General features: G+C 37.8%; 1 protein-coding gene across 1 annotated transcript in view; it reads left to right on the top strand.

Annotated features, from left to right (window-relative positions):
• LOC132153084 (semaphorin-5B-like) overlaps positions 1 to 17,878 on the top strand; it is a 153,743-nt gene that overhangs the window by 121,148 nt on the left and 14,717 nt on the right. The window contains exons 10-15 of the mRNA XM_059562268.1: positions 5,874 to 6,009; positions 6,289 to 6,496; positions 6,675 to 6,882; positions 15,893 to 16,010; positions 16,260 to 16,441; positions 16,854 to 16,997. Coding sequence (XP_059418251.1) covers positions 5,874 to 6,009; positions 6,289 to 6,496; positions 6,675 to 6,882; positions 15,893 to 16,010; positions 16,260 to 16,441; positions 16,854 to 16,997 — 996 coding nt within the window. The remainder of the gene's footprint in view (positions 1 to 5,873; positions 6,010 to 6,288; positions 6,497 to 6,674; positions 6,883 to 15,892; positions 16,011 to 16,259; positions 16,442 to 16,853; positions 16,998 to 17,878) is intronic.

The following is a 17,878-nucleotide window of genomic DNA, read 5'->3' as shown; positions in this document are numbered from 1 at the left end:
TACATGTCCTTATACTGATCTTACAGACAGTAATAGTCATCAAATTTATATGAGATGCACTGTAAAAAGCTCCTTAAAATAAATAACTTTTTTTTTTTTTAAGGATATTATATATAGACCTTTTTCTTTTCTTTCACTGTTCACAAGTAACATGGATATATAACTTTTTCATTGTTTGGCGCAGTTTTCTAAATTGGTGTTCTGTATCAGCTAAAATCACAATTTCTCTTTCTTGTATTGGTTTATAAAACTTACTACATGGCTTCTTTTAATTCTCATCATTCAGTCAAAGCATTTGGTGGTCAAATCTTTTGTATAATGACCATTTAATGGGATAATTGACTTTGGCAAACATATTGTACTTTAGCTATGCTAGTTTCATGTGTCATGTATCACTCAGTGGTCAGGTCAAGTCATCTTTATTTATATAGTGCTTTATACAATACAGATCATGTCAAAGCAGCTTTACAGTCTTAAACAGGGAAGCGTGTGCTGATAATGCAAGAGGACAATAGAAAACAGTCAGTTAATCAGTTAAAGTTAGTTCATTGTTGAGTCAGTGATGTCATCCTCAAGCTCAGTTCAGTTCTGTTCTAAAAGTGTCTGTGCAGTCAAGTCAACAATGTTGCCAGAAATTGTGTCCCTAAAGGTGACAGTGGCAAGGAAACAAAACTCCATTGGTGAGAGAAATGGAAAAAAAAAATCCTTGGGAGAAACCAGGCTCAGTCAGGGAACCAGTTCACCTCTGGCCAGATGAAACCAGCATGGTGAGGTTTCATTCCAGGCTGCAACACACGTCAGATTGAGCAGAGACTCTTCTGGTTCTCGTGGTGTTGTGCCGATGGCCAAAGAAGTCTTCCCAGAGGATCTGTCTTTAGGGTTCGTCTAGTTGACATGTTCTCCGCTGACTTTCAGGCCTGTAGATGTCATCTCTAGGTGCTGATCCACCATCTGGACTGGACCCAGGTGACTGCAGCGGTCTATTTGCTCTCATTTAATTAAATGTAGGATTGATTTATTAACTCCTGGCGACCCTTTCTTGGTTTATTTTGTTAAGTGCTGGCTGACTGGAGATTTTCCCTTTATTTGTGACCTATCATATGTTTTGGTGTGAGGAAATGTTTATGGAAACACATTTAAAAGTATTTTTTTTTTTTGCTTTTTTTATTTAAAGGAGCTATGTGGAGGTTTTTACTTAAAAAAATCTTTAAGATAGAGTTTTCATTTGTACATGTATGAGCCAACCATGATGTAAAAAAAGAATGACACCTCGACTGTCCACCACGGTTGCCTCTTTCAGCCTGTAGGCTCAATTGTGTGTGGAGGAGTCGGGCCCGAATTGGCGCGAAAATTCACAAAATGTGACGTCATGCGCGTTCTCGTCTACTTGGGCTTACAACCGTTCGGCACGCCAGCCATTATAGTAAGCAGCGTCAATAGTGTTTTCAAATGGACTCTGCGGATGGAAAGAAGCGGCCAGCCTCCAGCACAATTCAGACACCCACGGATACTCCTCGTAAGTAAAAAAAAAAAAAAAAAAAAAGAGCGTGCACACTGAGAACGAGCATGAGACTGGCTGCAGTTCCTCTAACAGCCACTGGTGTCAGTATCGGTTAGAAATTTCAGAACCTACGCAATGCTCCTTTAACTTTTTGAAGGAATAGCTGTCACCCTCGTTTCTGTCAATCTTATGCAGGCTAACTGGGTTGAACAGACCTTTTGCCAGATAATATGACTGCAGAAAACCCCTCTGGAAAACAGATCCACGGGTGTGAATGAATACATCTATCATGAATACACACACTTTCATGCCTGAATTACAACAAATACAGAATAACAGCCAAGTGCATCTCTTTGCTCACTGTGATACAGCATGACAAAATCCACCCTGAAATTATTTTTTGTACCTTATAGCAGGAATCTTCGATTCAAGTTTATTCCATGGATATTTCTTTCATGTAGATGTATGGAGGTGATGGTTTTAAGGGCTTCTGCTTTCTGTTGTTTTTCATCTCTCTGAAAGTGGAGATATTATGTTACAGCGTTTTAAATAGCTTTAAATATAAATATTGTGTTAAATACTTAAATTTATATATTTATCATAATATAAATATTTAATAATATTATTTAATATAAATATTTATGGCAATTAAATATAAAAGTCCCATAGATTATGTAGAAGAAGTTTACTGAAGTTACACTTCTGCATTTACGATATTTCAACATGTTATACATTTGCGATATTGGCAATAAAGTTGCTATGTATTGTTCTAAAAAATGTATTAAGTACATGCAGATGTATTAACTATCCGATTTTGATAATTAGTACTCTTTTTAATCAAATGCTTAACTGCATATTTTTCACAAGATGTAAAAATATTTAATATTAATAATCTTGCCTCAGTCCTGGCTGTGGAAGGTTGCTGAGTTGGCTCTTTGTTTTTGTTTTTTTGCTGCGATGCAGGTATTCACTGAAGTTGAAACACTGAAGTAATGTATTTTCCTTTTTTCCCCTTTTCCCTTGAGTGCTGTCCTACTTAATGTCTAAATCAACTTTATGGACCTTGTTGAATAACCTCAAATGACCTTGTGCATTTTGACATATTGTCTATTCTGTCATCATAACTCAACATGACTTCATCTAAATATCTGTACATGCCGCTTTGGAAGCTCTCACAGTCTGCTCTCACAGTGAGAAGACTTCATTCCCATATGTTGCGTGTTACACTGAGCATGTCATGGGATTTGCTACAGTAGGTGACTTTCCAAAGGGTTATAGGACCAAACTCTGTACTTTACTTTTTTCACACCACAATAACCTTTAAAACTGCACCATCATCCGTGTGAAAGTCACATCTGCACAAGCATAAATGCAATAAATGCCACTGTGACTTAGCTTAGGTATGCATCATTTGACCATTTATGCATTTTTATGTATGCATGTAATAACATACAGTACAGTTGAGGTCAGATTAGTCATTTGTTGGTGTGATAAAAATCTATGATGCCATGTATCTGAACAAGACATTCTGGACCTCTGGGAAAAAAAAAAAAAAAGGTTCACAATTATAAATATCCAGTAATATATTTAACTGTCGGCATGGGGTACTTTTTATTCCTGTGTATCCTCGTGTGTGCCAAAAAGCTCTTTTTTTTTTGTTTCACCATAGAACCTGGACCAATTTGAAGTCCCAATAGTGTCTGGCAACTGAATATGCTGGAGTTGTTTTTGATTTAGAACAGAAGATTTTCTTCTTCTTTCAAATCCTACTAATCCTGTACCTACTGTACAGCAGCTTAAAGGAATAAATATGTCCAAATTAGTCACAAGAGTATGAATTTGAATTGAATTAGTCGAGAAGATAAAGTGTTAATTGAATTGGAATGACCGGTGTAGTTGACTCTATTCTAATTCCAATGATTATTGAAATTTTTTTTGTCATTCTTATAGTTGTCGACCTTGGTGTGAACTGGCTTTAACTATAGTGACTGAATAAGAAATAATAAGCAACTGGATCTGAAACTTTCTGAATATTGCTCTGTATGATGGGCATATTGCACTCTATGATGTGATTGTATGAAATTTGAACTGCATGATGTGAACCGTATGAAATTTTAATGGAGTTAGTTTGGTTATAGAATGTGGTGAACCTTTTATTTATAATCACACTTTTGTAAATGTAACTGTATTTAGAATTCTATAATAGGACTGTCAACTGTATTCTGCTGCTGTGTGAAGAAGATATATAGACAGTCAGCAGGGAAGCAGCTCTCTAGCTATTTCCTGTCTCTATAGAGGTAAAATCTCAAAAAAGCAAAAACCTTGTATTCTTTCGTAAAGTTTCAGAGTCTTGCTTTTGAATGCTGGAGTGAAAGAGAAGAAATAGCTTGAGATAATTGGCTGTCCTGTCAGAGCCTGCTCTGTCCACGCAGCCTAAGGCTGACCGGATTAGAGCCCATGTTTCATCTGCGCACCAGGCTTCTGAGCTGCACTGCCAAGAGCCTCTCATTTTACCACGCTAACTTTCCATGTTGAAGCCCTCGTATGTAGTCCCCAGAGTCAGGCTGCAGAACCAGGCTTGAATCGTCTTCAAGTCCATGCCTCACCAGGCCACATAACAAGAGCCTGAGCCAGACACCAGCGTCTGGCAGGCCGAGTCCCCCTTCTGGAGCTCTGCCTGTGGGCCCATCTGTCTGTGGCTCCAGCGTTACAGCCACAGTTATTGCTGCTCATTTATGTGCAGTCTTAACAGCACACATTTATAAATTTGATAACAAGAATAACTTCCCATTTTGAATGATCCTCACAGTTGACCTCTAAGGATTCCATGCTATTTTTCTTGCATGTGTGTAACCTGTGACATCTAATAGCTACAGTGTAAAATCTACTGTAACCTTCATATTCACCTGCTACCGCAGATGGAGGACTCGAACTTCCAATACAGAGCATGTCATGAGACTTTGTAAGTGACCTTTAACACCAGCTGCTTGTCATACTCATAATGTTGTAAGTATAAACAGTAATGCAGTGTCTTGGTTCAAAATGAACTATTTTGTCAATGAGTAATTTGTTTCCCATTATTTTTTTTCTTGTATATTTATATGAAAGTGGACACATTTACAGTAGTATAATACAATATAAAATTCTAAATGAATAAATTAAAGGTGCAGTAGGACATTTGGAAAATGATAACTTTAGCCTCTCTGATATAAATGCATATAAATACATTTAGACCACTTAACTTGATGACTGCTACCGGGAAGCGAAGAGGCTTTCAACCAGCATAAGAATACAAATTTCTGAAGACAATCACCTATTGCAACTTTAAACTGTATATAATTGTATATTTGTATAAATATTACAAATATTGTAAATATTATAAATTATTTTTGTTTATTATATAAATGAATAAAAAGAAAAATGTGCATATACATTTGTCTCTGGTCCCTGAGGGCTTCTGGCATGCCTCTAAACGCTGTTTATGGACATACTGAAAGCTCCAGGGACATTTCCCAGGGTAACAAGACAACACTCTGTCCTTTCTTTGTCACTTCAACAGCTTCTGAAACTGCATTGTCATCTACAAAATTCAGTGTGAGTCTGCTAACAAGAATAACCACCCAATTCATTCACTGCAGAGCTCATCTCTGCTCCTGACAGCTTACTTGGATCTTTGGGCCACCTGTCACTCAAATCGATGGAGTTAATTAAGTCACGATGCTTTTGAGAATGTTTCTTGCCAGAAGAAGCTGGCAAGTTCTGCCTGGCTGTACAGATTATGAACTTTTATGTTTGTCTCCAGATTCTAGATTTGTAGAACTAAGGCCATGGAGTGTTGAGGTCTAACAGCTGTATGCTCTGTGTGAAAATATATTATTATAGAGATCAACAATTATTTTTAAGATGATACTGATACCTTTCTTTCTTTTTCTTTTTGATGAATTTTAATTGTTTTATTTTTTTTTGCTTTTTGACAAAATAATTGTTAGATTATAGAACAGAAATGAATTAAAAATGTTTGAAAAATATATAAAATCTCTTTTATATAAACATTTTATTTTATTATATTGTAAAATAATATATTATATAATAATGTATTAATATACAATATAATTTGCTATATATTACATGTTAGTATAATATTCTCTGTAATGGGTTTTAAGTTAAATGACATTTATCTGCAGACCCAGTATTAAAGAACCAATGACTAAACATTTTGAATATATTTAAAATGGTATAATATACAATTTATAATCCATAAACAAAAGAACATATATTGATATTGCATGTTTATGGAAAGATATAGATACATATTGCATGTTTTCATAGTACCAACATTTTTAATCAACTTTCTTTCTTTCTTCTGATCCAGGAACAGCATTGCAGCCTCTGCAGTTTGTGCATACAACCTCAGCGCTATCACGCAGGCTTTCAACGGGCCCTTTCGCTCCCAGGAGAACCCTCGCTCCACGTGGCTGCCCACCCCAAACCCCATCCCTAACTTCCAGGTGCATCATTCCCCCTGAATGTCTTTTACATTTTGTACTCTGTGTGTGTGTGTCTGAAATAAACATATCCAGTAGATAAGTTCTATTAGCCTAGCACTGTGAGAGTAATTGCTCAAGACCAGCTGGGTGTACCTTATTGTCCTTATTGTCTACTTTCCTATAAAATGACATGGTGAGAAGTTTGCATTTTTTGGAAAGTTTTTTTGCTTGTTTATATTTGCAATTCCCTGCTTGACCTCTACACTTACTAATGAGTCTAACCCTAATGACACTTAACAGTGTGGGACCATAGAGGAAGAAGGGCCTAATGAAGGACTAACTGAACGCAGTCTGCAGGACGCCCAGCGGCTTTACCTCATGAATGACGTGGTTCAGCCTGTTTCTGTCGACCCGCTGGTTTGGCAGGATGATGTGCGGTTCTCTAAGTTGGTTGTTGACATTGTACAGGGGCAGGATACTTTGCACCACGTCATGTACATAGGCACAGGTAACTAGCCAAAGCCAGACTTAGTCACTTCAGCTTTGTATTTTTCCTTTGCACAGAAGCCTTGTAAGTTGTATGTCTGCAAAAAGTTTACCACCAAATCCTTATATAAATAGTATTAGTTAGCATTAGTTATGCAGCCTTGTGTAATTATGCCTTGCCTTCTGTTCTGACTTATCAGAATATGGAACTATTCTTAAGGCCCTGGCAACCACAAATAAGAGCCTGCAAGGTTGCTACTTGGAGGAGATGCAGCTCTTCCCTCCTGGTCTGCGGGAGCCAATCCTGAGCCTTCAGATTCTCCATGGCGACAGGACTCTTTTTGTGGGCCTGAATGACAAAGTGCTGAAGATCCCTCTGGCGAGATGCTCCAGCTACAAAACAGAATCGTGAGTGCCATGTTTCATCTGTACATTTGGTGCAGCACACAGCTTTAACAATAAAGGTCTTCATAATTCCTGTGTTCCTGTAGCTCAAGTGGTAGAGCATTGCGTAAGCAAGCAAACACAAGGTTGAGGGTTTGATTCCCCCGGGAACACATGATAGGTAAAAATTGTTAGCCTGAATGCACTGTAAGTCGCTTTGGATAAAAGCGTCTGCTAAATGCATTAATTTAATTTTATTTAAATTTAATAATTCATCATTTATTTGTCTGAAATACAGTATTGCAGGAATAGGTTGGGATGTGTGTAACTACTTATTTTTGCTGAATTGTCTGAACAGCTATCGGATTAACTAGCCACAAGCATGATTTGAATTATTATTCTGGTTTTAGGGTCATTTTAAGGTTTAGGTTTGATGACCGAATAGATGCAGTTTTTCAAGGGACACTGACATAAGGTGCACTCTTGGGTTCAAAAACAGCTAAACAGTGACAGATTGCAGGGGTTTTGAAGGTTTGGACTATTTTTAACTTGACACGCTGTCTTAAAGACACTATGCTCATGGTAAACAGCAGGTTTGCAACACAAAGATATAACTATATAGAAGTACAACCCGAATTCCGGAAAAGTTGGGACGTTTTTTAAATTTTAATAAAATGAAAACTAAAGGAATTTCAAATCACATGAGCCAATATTCTATTCACAATAGAACATAGATAACGTAGCAAATGTTTAAACTGAGAAATTTTACACTTTTATCCACTTAATTAGCTCATTTAAAATTTAATGCCTACTACAGGTCTCAAAAAAGTTGGCACGGGGGCAACAAATGGCTAAAAAAGCTAGCAGTTTTGAAAAGATTCAGCTGGGAGAACATCTAGTGATTAATTAAGTTAATTGATATCAGGTCTGTAACATGATTAGCTATAAAAGCTTTGTCTTAGAGAAGCAGAGTCTCTCAGAAGTAAAGATGGGCAGAGGCTCTCCAATCTGTGAAAGACTGCGTAAAAAAATTGTGGAAAACTTTAAAAACAATGTTCCTCAACGTCAAATTGCAAAGGCTTTGCAAATCTCATCATCTACAGTGCATAACATCATCAAAAGATTCAGAGAAACTGGAGAAATCTCTGTGCGTAAGGGACAAGGCCGGAGACCTTTATTGGATGCCCGTGGTCTTCGGGCTCTCAGATGACACTGCATCACTCATCGGCACGATTGTGTCAATGACATTACTAAATGGGCCCAGGAATACTTTCAGAAACCACTGTCGGTAAACACAATCCGCCGTGCCATCAGCAGATGCCAACTAAAGCTCTATCATGCAAAAAGGAAGCCATATGTGAACATGGTCCAGAAGCGCCGTCGTGTCCTGTGGGCCAAGGCTCATTTAAAATGGACTATTTCAAAGTGGAATAGTGTTTTATGGTCAGACGAGTCCAAATTTGACATTCTTGTTGGAAATCACGGACGCCGTGTCCTCCGGGCTAAAGAGGAGGGAGACCTTCCAGCATGTTATCAGCGTTCAGTTCAAAAGCCAGCATCTCTGATGGTATGGGGGTGCATAAGTGCATACGGTATGGGCAGCTTGCATGTTTTGGAAGGCTCTGTGAATGCTGAAAGGTATATAAAGGTTTTAGAGCAACATATGCTTCCCTCCAAACAACGTCTATTTCAGGGAAGGCCTTGTTTATTTCAGCAGGACAATGCAAAACCACATACTGCAGCTATAACAACAGCATGGCTTCGTCGTAGAAGAGTCCGGGTGCTAACCTGGCCTGCCTGCAGTCCAGATCTTTCACCTATAGAGAACATTTGGCGCATCATTAAACGAAAAATACGTCAAAGACGACCACGAACTCTTCAGCAGCTGGAAATCTATATAAGGCAAGAATGGGACCAAATTCCAACAGCAAAACTCCAGCAACTCATAGCCTCAATGCCCAGACGTCTTCAAACTCTTTTGAAAAGAAAAGGAGATGCTACACCATGGTAAACATGCCCCGTCCCAACTATTTTGAGACCTGTAGCAGAAATCAAAATTGAAATGAGCTCATTTTGTGCATAAAATTGTAAACTTTCTCAGTTTAAACATTCGCTATGTTATTTATGTTCTATTGTGAATAAAATATTGGCTCATGTGATTTGAAAGTCTTTTAGTTTTCATTTTATTAAAATTTAAAAAACGTCCCAACTTTTCCGGAATTCGGGTTGTATATATAGTTATAGGTTTTATAAATGGTTTTAAGTTACATAAATATTTCATAATATTAATATTAAAGTGTCTTGTTTGTGTGACAATCCAGTCAATCTCACTAGTCAACTATTGAGATCCATTCCTAGTATTTATACAATTTGATGCATGCATTTCGAGCCTTTTAGATTTCAGGGACAAAACATGCTTTCTCATTAGACTGTAGGTGTTGGGTGACAGCAGACCCAGGTTGATGTGCATGAATGGCTTCTTTCACATTGGTAAGAGCTCTTGTTAACCACCTGTGTGGAATTATACCCTTGATCTGTCATTGGAAAAGAAATTCCCCCTCACGGGTTACTGAAGCAGTAAGAGGAGCGCCGTTTGACAGTCCGTGTGTATACTATCAAAGCTTTCCATCTACTTCCCACTCCACATGCAGGGTGGGGACAACAGTCAGGCTCAATTTGCCAGAGGAGCACATAGAGCGCTCTGTCCGCTCTCTCTGCCCACCGTGCATGAAAGTGAAAGATTGGGTGTGGGTTTGGATGAATGAGGGAGAGATAAGGGAAGCTAGGAGGGTTCAAAGGAAAGAGGAAGGGTGCCGTCTTAAATGAATGGTTTCTCTGAAGGCAAACATATTTGACTACGAGCTAGTGATTATTCAGCACTTTGATTTTACTTTTCAATATGTGCACACACTCTCCTATGCACAGAAACACACACAATGCTATGTGGTGAAGGCTGAGGGTGTTGAATACTAAGCAAAGTGTAGGTGAGATGTGAGAGATGGAGCGGAAGCGAACTTTGGTAGCTCTATTTAAAACCCAGCAGGGAGGAACAATCACACTATCCTCCAAGGGCAGGCCAAAGAAGGGAGTCCTTAATCCTTAATCCGTAATTTCCCTTTGATTTCTGCCACATCCAGAGCACATTCACCTTTGAACACAATACAGCAGCTCTGACATTTCATTAATTCCGTACTCTTATATGAAACGTCATAGTGGTGTGACATGGCTGCATATGAGCTGCGGTCAAGAGGTTTTTATGAATTTCCTGCTGCACCAGTCAGCTTCCTCTCCTTGAGCTTTGGCTGAAACAAATAATCATGTTATGGAGGATAAGGTGGATAGCTGCTTCTGGAGACTGTGTCTACTATATTATGGAGTGTTGAATGACAAGTCAAGTCATAATTATTGTTATTACATTATTATTATTGCATGTAAGACAAATTCTGCTTTCCCTTGTTGCGATTCAATTCAATGCAAACAAAACTGACAAAAAACAAAAATCAGGCTTTTCAGGATGTAATCATTCTGCTTCAGTTCAAAGTTGCTGCCCTTTTGCTGCTATTTTTCTTCACAGATGAAAAGAGACAGAGAACGCTCCCGAAGTCTCGCCGGTCTTGCCTTTGGAGAAGTGTTTATTAATGTCTTAATCAACATTGTTGGTGGCTCTGGCGTGAAAGCAGTGTGATAATTAAGTTTGATCCCTCAAAACACTCTTTTCTGCTCATGATCATGGGCCTTAGCCTCTCGCCTCTGCTTTGCAAAGCTAATTTACTCTGATCAGCCAATTGATTGTTTGATGGGATCTAAAGGGACCGACTGGCTGGGCCAGATCAATAAAATCTTAAAGAAGGCGATTGATAATCTAGGATGAAACAAATGTCGATGGGCTGGGTCCTTACCAAGTCCAACGACAGCAAAATACTGAGCATTGGTGGGATAAAGGTACTTCTGATATTCACCATTTACACATATGTGGCAATGGACCTTATAGTAATGCAAAAAACAACTCATTTGTCTTAGGGAAGCACTGAATAATTAGACTGGGTTTGGGTTCACTTGTCCCTGATTCAGCCAACAAGATACAGTTTTCCAAATGTTCTCCAATGAACAAAGAATAACAAAAAATAAAATAAAAAAAGAAGAAGAAAAAAAAAGAAATGGGTTGTGAAAATACAGCATGACCTGGGATCTTAAGACATGAAAACTCCTCGCAGGTTAATTTTTTTATCAAATGAATTATGGCGTCTACCCTGACTTAGGTCTATTTATTGATGAGGTATTTTACATTCAGCAACCTAATTAGAGAAAGCAGCACAGTCAGTGCAGTCATCTGGCGCAGCACCCCATCAATATCCTTCTTGGTCAAATAGCCCTTGATGCCTTCAGTGTGACTCTACAATTTTCATAGTCATGAAAATAAAGAAAACTTTTTCATGAATGAGAATGAATTTTTTTTTTGAATGAGAATGAATTTTTTTTTGAATGAGAAGGTGTGTCCAAACTTTTGGTCTGTACTGTATACAAATAGAAAAGTCTTTTTAAATTGCAGTAATATTTCACAATATTAATATTTTACTGTATTTTTATCAAATAAATACCTTGTTAAACATAAGAAACTTTCAAAAACATTGAAAGAATCTAACTGACCCCAAACTTTTGAACGGTAGTGTATGTACACCTATGAAACAATAAATAATATTAGACAGGTATTTTTAATTACTCACAAGTTAAGGAAGCATTATGAAACTATTCTAAAGACAGTCTTAGTTCTCAAGATTTAAGGAAATTGTTGGTTTGATCTTCGCGGGAGGGAATCGTACCATCACTTAACCTCGTGTTCTTAACCTCCGGTTGCACCAGCATAATTGTCACTGCATTAACGCTGTATTCATGGTGTGTTAAAATTAGCGTAATTACGAGCAACCTGAGATTTTACTCTGAGCACATCCTCAAATTATTTGTTTTTATGGCAACCCTCATAACCAAATAATTCCATATGTGGTTGTGTTGATGATAGCAAAATATTGAATCACTACACTGGTCAACCTTTATATGCTTTTGAAAAATAAGAACAAAGAAATCACAGTAGGTAACACTGGCTTTAATAAAATAGCATATCAAACAGAAATATATATAGATGTAACTAGCTACATTGTTGTAGAAGTTTTCATAAAATGCAGTAAGTGCAACTTTGATTGTTTTGTTTTTTTCCCCAGTCATAATTACTGTAATTTAAACAGACCAAAATTCATTGTGCCTTGTTATGGTGACGTCATCGAATTCCATGGTCATTTGGTGATACATTTCCTAAAGGCTCTTTGTCCTTTACCTGTGGCTAAGCCTCATAGCCAGCCTGTAAGAAATTCTCATTTCAGAGGCCTGGTCTGATCTAAACAATGTACAGCCCCTTTTGCTGCCAGCTTGTCAACAGGGTGCTAAAAAACACCGGGTCTGAGAGCTTTCAGCTTGTTTGAGCACACTGCCCTGCACTTGAACTACTAGAGGAGCTGCAGAAAGAGGAAAGGCAGGGAAAGAAAGTAATCAGAAGGTGAGAGCATTTATTACCACTGGCTTTTAACTGACTCTCCACTGGCGGAGTTCCAAAATTGAAGCCATTTTTCTCATGCGCTTTCTCCCATTCTTGATTAAGACAGGCAATATGTCTCAAACCTCGCTGTCCTGAACTTCGGACAAATAGCATCTTTTCTTCTTCTCCTGAGATGAAGCCATTAAAGCATCTGACCATCTTATCTCTGTCTGCGCTAAGCTGTCAGCGATTGGTGTGTGTGGAAATCTCTCAAGCTGAAATTTATGGGACCTGTTTGGCTCTGGCAGTTTCCTAAAAAAACAAATATGAAAAGGGGGTCATATGGAGAAAATATTTTTTTTTAAAAGAAAATTTGAGATTTTTTTTATTTTTGTGCCATTTCAATGGAAAACATTAATAGTTCTGTATGTAACATGCAAAGAATTGAATTGATAAATATATTGTTTATATACAAAAATGGGTGTGACAAAACTTGCTCAGCTAGAAAACCTGAGGCTGGTTTTATTGATTCTGAGCACAGTGTATACATAAAAAAATTATACTTCGACCCTTGATTACAACAAAAAGGTCATGAATTGCTATTAAAAGGAAGGCAATAACTATTTGCTTTTGTTCAACTTTTTTAAAGGCCTGTAAAATAGAGAGTATTTTTTACAGCCTTTCCAATGACTTTAAAACCTCTGTTAAAGCAACAAGGAGGAATAAAGATTGATCATCTTCTGTCCACTGCCTTGCCACATTGTTTTATGTGTTACTTTATTTTTTGCACTATTTAAATTTTTTCAAGCAATGTCTTGTGGCTGAAACAGTGCGCTATAAGGAAACCATGTTAAATTATACAACAGTATGATTTGTGTCGGTTCGTGTTTCTTTTGTTTTATTTTTTCCATGCACAGGAACCTTGAATTAAGCTGTAATTCTTTGAATTGACCCTCAATTGCATCAACTTATGCACTAACTTTTTTTCCAGGAGTCTATTTTTAAGAAAGGTGAGCTATGTGACTGGTTACAAGGCTCGACTGCAGTTTTTCTGCTGTGCTTGTCCTTTTCCTTGGGAGATGGTGGTCAGCCTGTGGAAATTTCTCTTAACGGAGTGCAAGTTGCAGAACTCTGGAGAGAGAAAAAACACCTTCAGGAGGCCATTAATTGAGGTTTTTCTTCACTAGGTCAGCTGGCACAGTCCTGAAAGCAGCCGAGTCCTGGCAGTGCCCCAGGGCTGGGTTCATGTCTCCTGAGCTCATCAGTAAAACAGGCTTCTGCTGTATGCCAACAGGAATGTCAAATCAGCATTCCTTCCACACCGGCACATTTTCATAGTCTTAAGAGATTATATGGACGGCTGGCTTTCACTTTGGTTTGCAGGAGTGGATCGTTCCAATGTAATTAATGAAATCACTGCAAAAGTTTTTGTTTAAATGGGTAGTTCTCACAGCCCAGCGTCTTGAGGGCTTGTGTTTCTGCCCTCTGTAATGGGGCTAATTGGGCCTTAGATGTGCGCAAGGAAGATATTGTTATTCTCTCTATCCTCACATTCTTTTAATTGGCCACAGTCATTTATTTCTTCAATTGTGCACTAACTATATAATGCTATGGGTGCTCCAACTAATTTACTGTTGTTTATTCCTGTTTCATTATAACTGCTGTTATATTCAGTAACTAACGAGAAGATGATAATCAGGCCTGTTTCTCAGACCTCACGTCTGTCTGATGCAACTGGTGCATATTTGTATGCTCATATTGACAGGAATTCACATTGCATGCACCTGTTTCTGACAATGACTTATGACTGAATCCAGATGACTTAAGCAGTTTTGCATAAAGTTGAGTGTTTTTAAAAGGTTTTGATGCTCTCACTGCTTGTTTATCTACATGAGCCTGCCACTCAGCTCCTATAGTTAATTCACTGAAAATGCATGTTTACTTAATTTTAGTTACATATGTAAAAATGGAAATACACACAAGTTAATGTTTTATAGACGGATAGATAGATAGATAGATAGATAGATAGATAGATAGATAGATAGATAGATAGATAGATAGATAGATAGATAGATAGATAGATAGATAGATAGATAGATAGATAGATAGATAGATAGATAGATATTTTTTCCTTCATGTTCCTGACAGAGTTGAAGCGTTGGAGTGTTTTAGCACTCGACCCAGTTCGAGCTCCCTTCTCGGCAGGATTCAGTCTTGGCACTCCGCACTGTATCAACACTGTGTGTGTTTCCTTAACCTTGAGGCTGGAATGCCAGAGGGCCAGCGCAAACAGACTGATACACTTGTGCCAAAAGCAAGCCTTTCAACTTAAAGGGAAGGTTGTGAGGCTGCTGGTGCTTTACTAACACACCGCCCCAAATTCTGGAGCCCTTGAAATGGCACTCATGGCTTAACTTCATTAGTGGGTTTAGATTTAATTACACCTCATTAGGTATTTTCATTTCGAGTGTTGCGTAGCAAGGTTTTTGTAGAAAGGATGCAAAATTCTCCCAGGCGTGGTTTAGATTTGTATCAGGGAACTGTAGAGCCTAGGGCTGCTGTCAGTTAATGTGCAAGGAGATGTTGGATTGCTCTTCAGTTTAAAAGTCAATGTGAATTGCCATTTGCAACCCATTTTTTGTTCACTACTTATTTAAGAGGGCAGCAGGATATTCAACTTGAGTTTATCCAGTTATTATCTGGGAATTTATTGGATCATGAAAAGTGGGTGTTGCCCAAATGAAGTTTTGGTAAAACAATGAATAGCTTTTAAAAGTGACGTGACATTCAGCAAAGTATGGTCACCCATACTCAGAATTCGTGCTCTGCATTTAACCCATCCAAAGTGCACACACACAGCAGTGAACACACACACACACACTGTGAACACACACCCGGAGCAGTGGGCAGCCATTTATGGCCTTGCGATGCATTGCTCAAGGGAACCGAAGTCGTGTTATTGCCAACCCGAGATTTGAACCCACAACCACTAGGCCACAACTTCCCCCCTATTATCTAATATTATCCCCCCTATTATCTATTATCTAATAGCCTGTCAGCAGATGTTTCAATGTTTCAGTCTTCAGTGTCACATGAACATTCAGAATCATTCTAATATGCTGATCTGGTGCTCAGGAAATATTTCTTATTATCAGTTTTGAAAGCAGTTATTATTATTATTTTTTTTTATTATAAAAACTGTGATGCATTTTCTAGTTAAGATCTTTTTAACATTAAACATGTCTTTACTGTCACTTTTGATTAATTTAATACATCCTTTCAGAATAAAATAATTTTACAGTATGATTAGAGGTTGCAAAAATTATTTATTGTCTTTTTAATTAATTATACAGTAAGACTGGGAACATGCATTTAAAAATAAATTGCGGCAATTCTAATTTAATGTTGACTATAATGTGCCAATACTATTCATGCACTATTCAAGTCCGTGTTTTTCCTGTCTCCATCCCTTTCTCTTTTTCCTGGCTCTTTCTATTTCTATTTTAGGATGTGTTTGGATGCAAGGGACCCTTACTGTGGTTGGGACCGAAAGCAGCGCCGTTGCACCACCATAGAGGACAGCTCCAACATGAGCCAGTGGTTCCAGAACATCACTGCCTGTCCGGTAAGGAGCAGTCGTTTAAAGAGTGCCTCACTCACTGTCTTATGCATGACTAATGTTCCAACATGTGTCCGCTGTCTCCATAGTGCTCAGTCTGTCTCCCACTGCAGCCTTGTGCTGCATGAAAGGTGCTATGCCACATGATTGATAACTTCACTTGAGGCTGCTGCTTTGTGGTCATTATTTTTTAGGACTGAGATTCTGCATGCAACCAACCTTCAAATTCACACATTTTTTTCTAATTTATTCCAGCTGAGGAACCAAACCACAGATGGTGCGTACGGGCCCTGGGCTCCATGGCAACCCTGCAGCCACAATGATGGTGAAGGCACCAGTACATGTCTTTGCCGATCGCGGGCATGCGATAGTCCAACACCTCGCTGTGGAGGAAAAAACTGTGAGGGGCCGACTATTGAGGTGTCCAACTGCTCAAGGCAAGTATAGTTAAGCCAAATAATAAAAAAAAATTAAGTTATTGCATTTCTATGATCTTTTTTTCCGTCTGCCCGCCATCCTGCATCTGCGGTGGTGAAACTGCTGTGTTTTTAAGCTGTGTTTTTACCAGAAGTGGCAGTTCTCTCATCACGCAAGATTCGCTGCAGGAACCGAGCATTTTAGCAAACTGAGAACATTTCCCGATCAAAATTCATTACCGAACCTGTCTGTTCTCTTTCTCTTCCATCATGTCACATTAGCCTGGCAGTGCTGCCGAAAAAAAAAATATATATATATATATTCTATAACCCAAATGAGAAAATGAGCTTGTACCCATCATTTCTTATCAAGGGTCACTTGATAAGAAGATGCTTGATGCTCACTGTTTTTTCTTTCTTTCTTTTTCTGCAGGAATGGAGGTTGGACACCCTGGTCGTCCTGGGGCCAGTGCAGCACAAGCTGTGAGATTGGGTTTGAAGTCCGCCAGCGATCCTGTAACAATCCTTCGCCCAGGCATGGCGGCCGAGTGTGTGTGGGGCAAAGCAGAGAACAGAGGTAAGAAAAGAGGTTAGTTTTTTTTTAAGACCTCAATCAACTTAAACATATCATACTTATACTTATATACTCATTAGTTATTTAAGACGGTTTCTTTTAAAGGGCACTAAATCATAATTTTTTTTTTTTTTTTTATGGACACCCTGAGGTCCACTTGTAATGTTTATCGGTCTTTAAACCAAAAATAGACATTATATTTAGTTTTATATTACCATTTCTACTCTCTGATCCTTTTAATTATATTGATTTATTTTTTTCTCTTTTGTTCCTTAGAGGAATAGTTTGCTCCAAAATGAATTTTATTGTCTGACACAATAAAATTACTCCATATGAATATATTCCAAGTTTTCTGAAGCCATATTATAATTCTGTGTATTGAACAGATTGATATTTACAGTTATGCAAGATTTTTTGTTTGCTATGTCTGTTTTTAAATAGCTAAATAATTGTTATTGCTAAATAAAATGGTTACTTAATTGTTACATTAAAATAAATTAAATGTTAAATGAAATATAATATTTAAAAAATCTTTTTTATTTTAGCTAGTTGCCAAGGCAAATATTTCTACAAAAACTGAAATAAAAATTAATACAAACTGTAAGCGAACTACAAAGCTGAGAAAAACAACAAAATTACTAAAACGTCAAGTAAACCTAAAACAGAAAATATAGAAATAAATGCTTATGCTAAATATTCATAAAAACTAATAGTATCTGTAAGACAAATAAAACTGGTGTATTGCATTTTAAGTGCAAGTTAAATTTAAAATCATTGTAATCCAATAATCTTCCCCTCAATGGAAACTGTCAAATGCGATGCCTATAGTGGACATCAGGTTCACAAGTATCTCAGAACCAACTGCAAAGTTGTCAAACCTGTGG

The sequence above is a fragment of the Carassius carassius genome, chromosome 11, assembly GCF_963082965.1.
Source record: "Carassius carassius chromosome 11, fCarCar2.1, whole genome shotgun sequence".
Taxonomy (NCBI): domain Eukaryota; kingdom Metazoa; phylum Chordata; class Actinopteri; order Cypriniformes; family Cyprinidae; genus Carassius; species Carassius carassius.
Note: the sequence above shows the minus strand (reverse complement) of the source record. Positions and strands in the feature narration are given on the sequence as shown.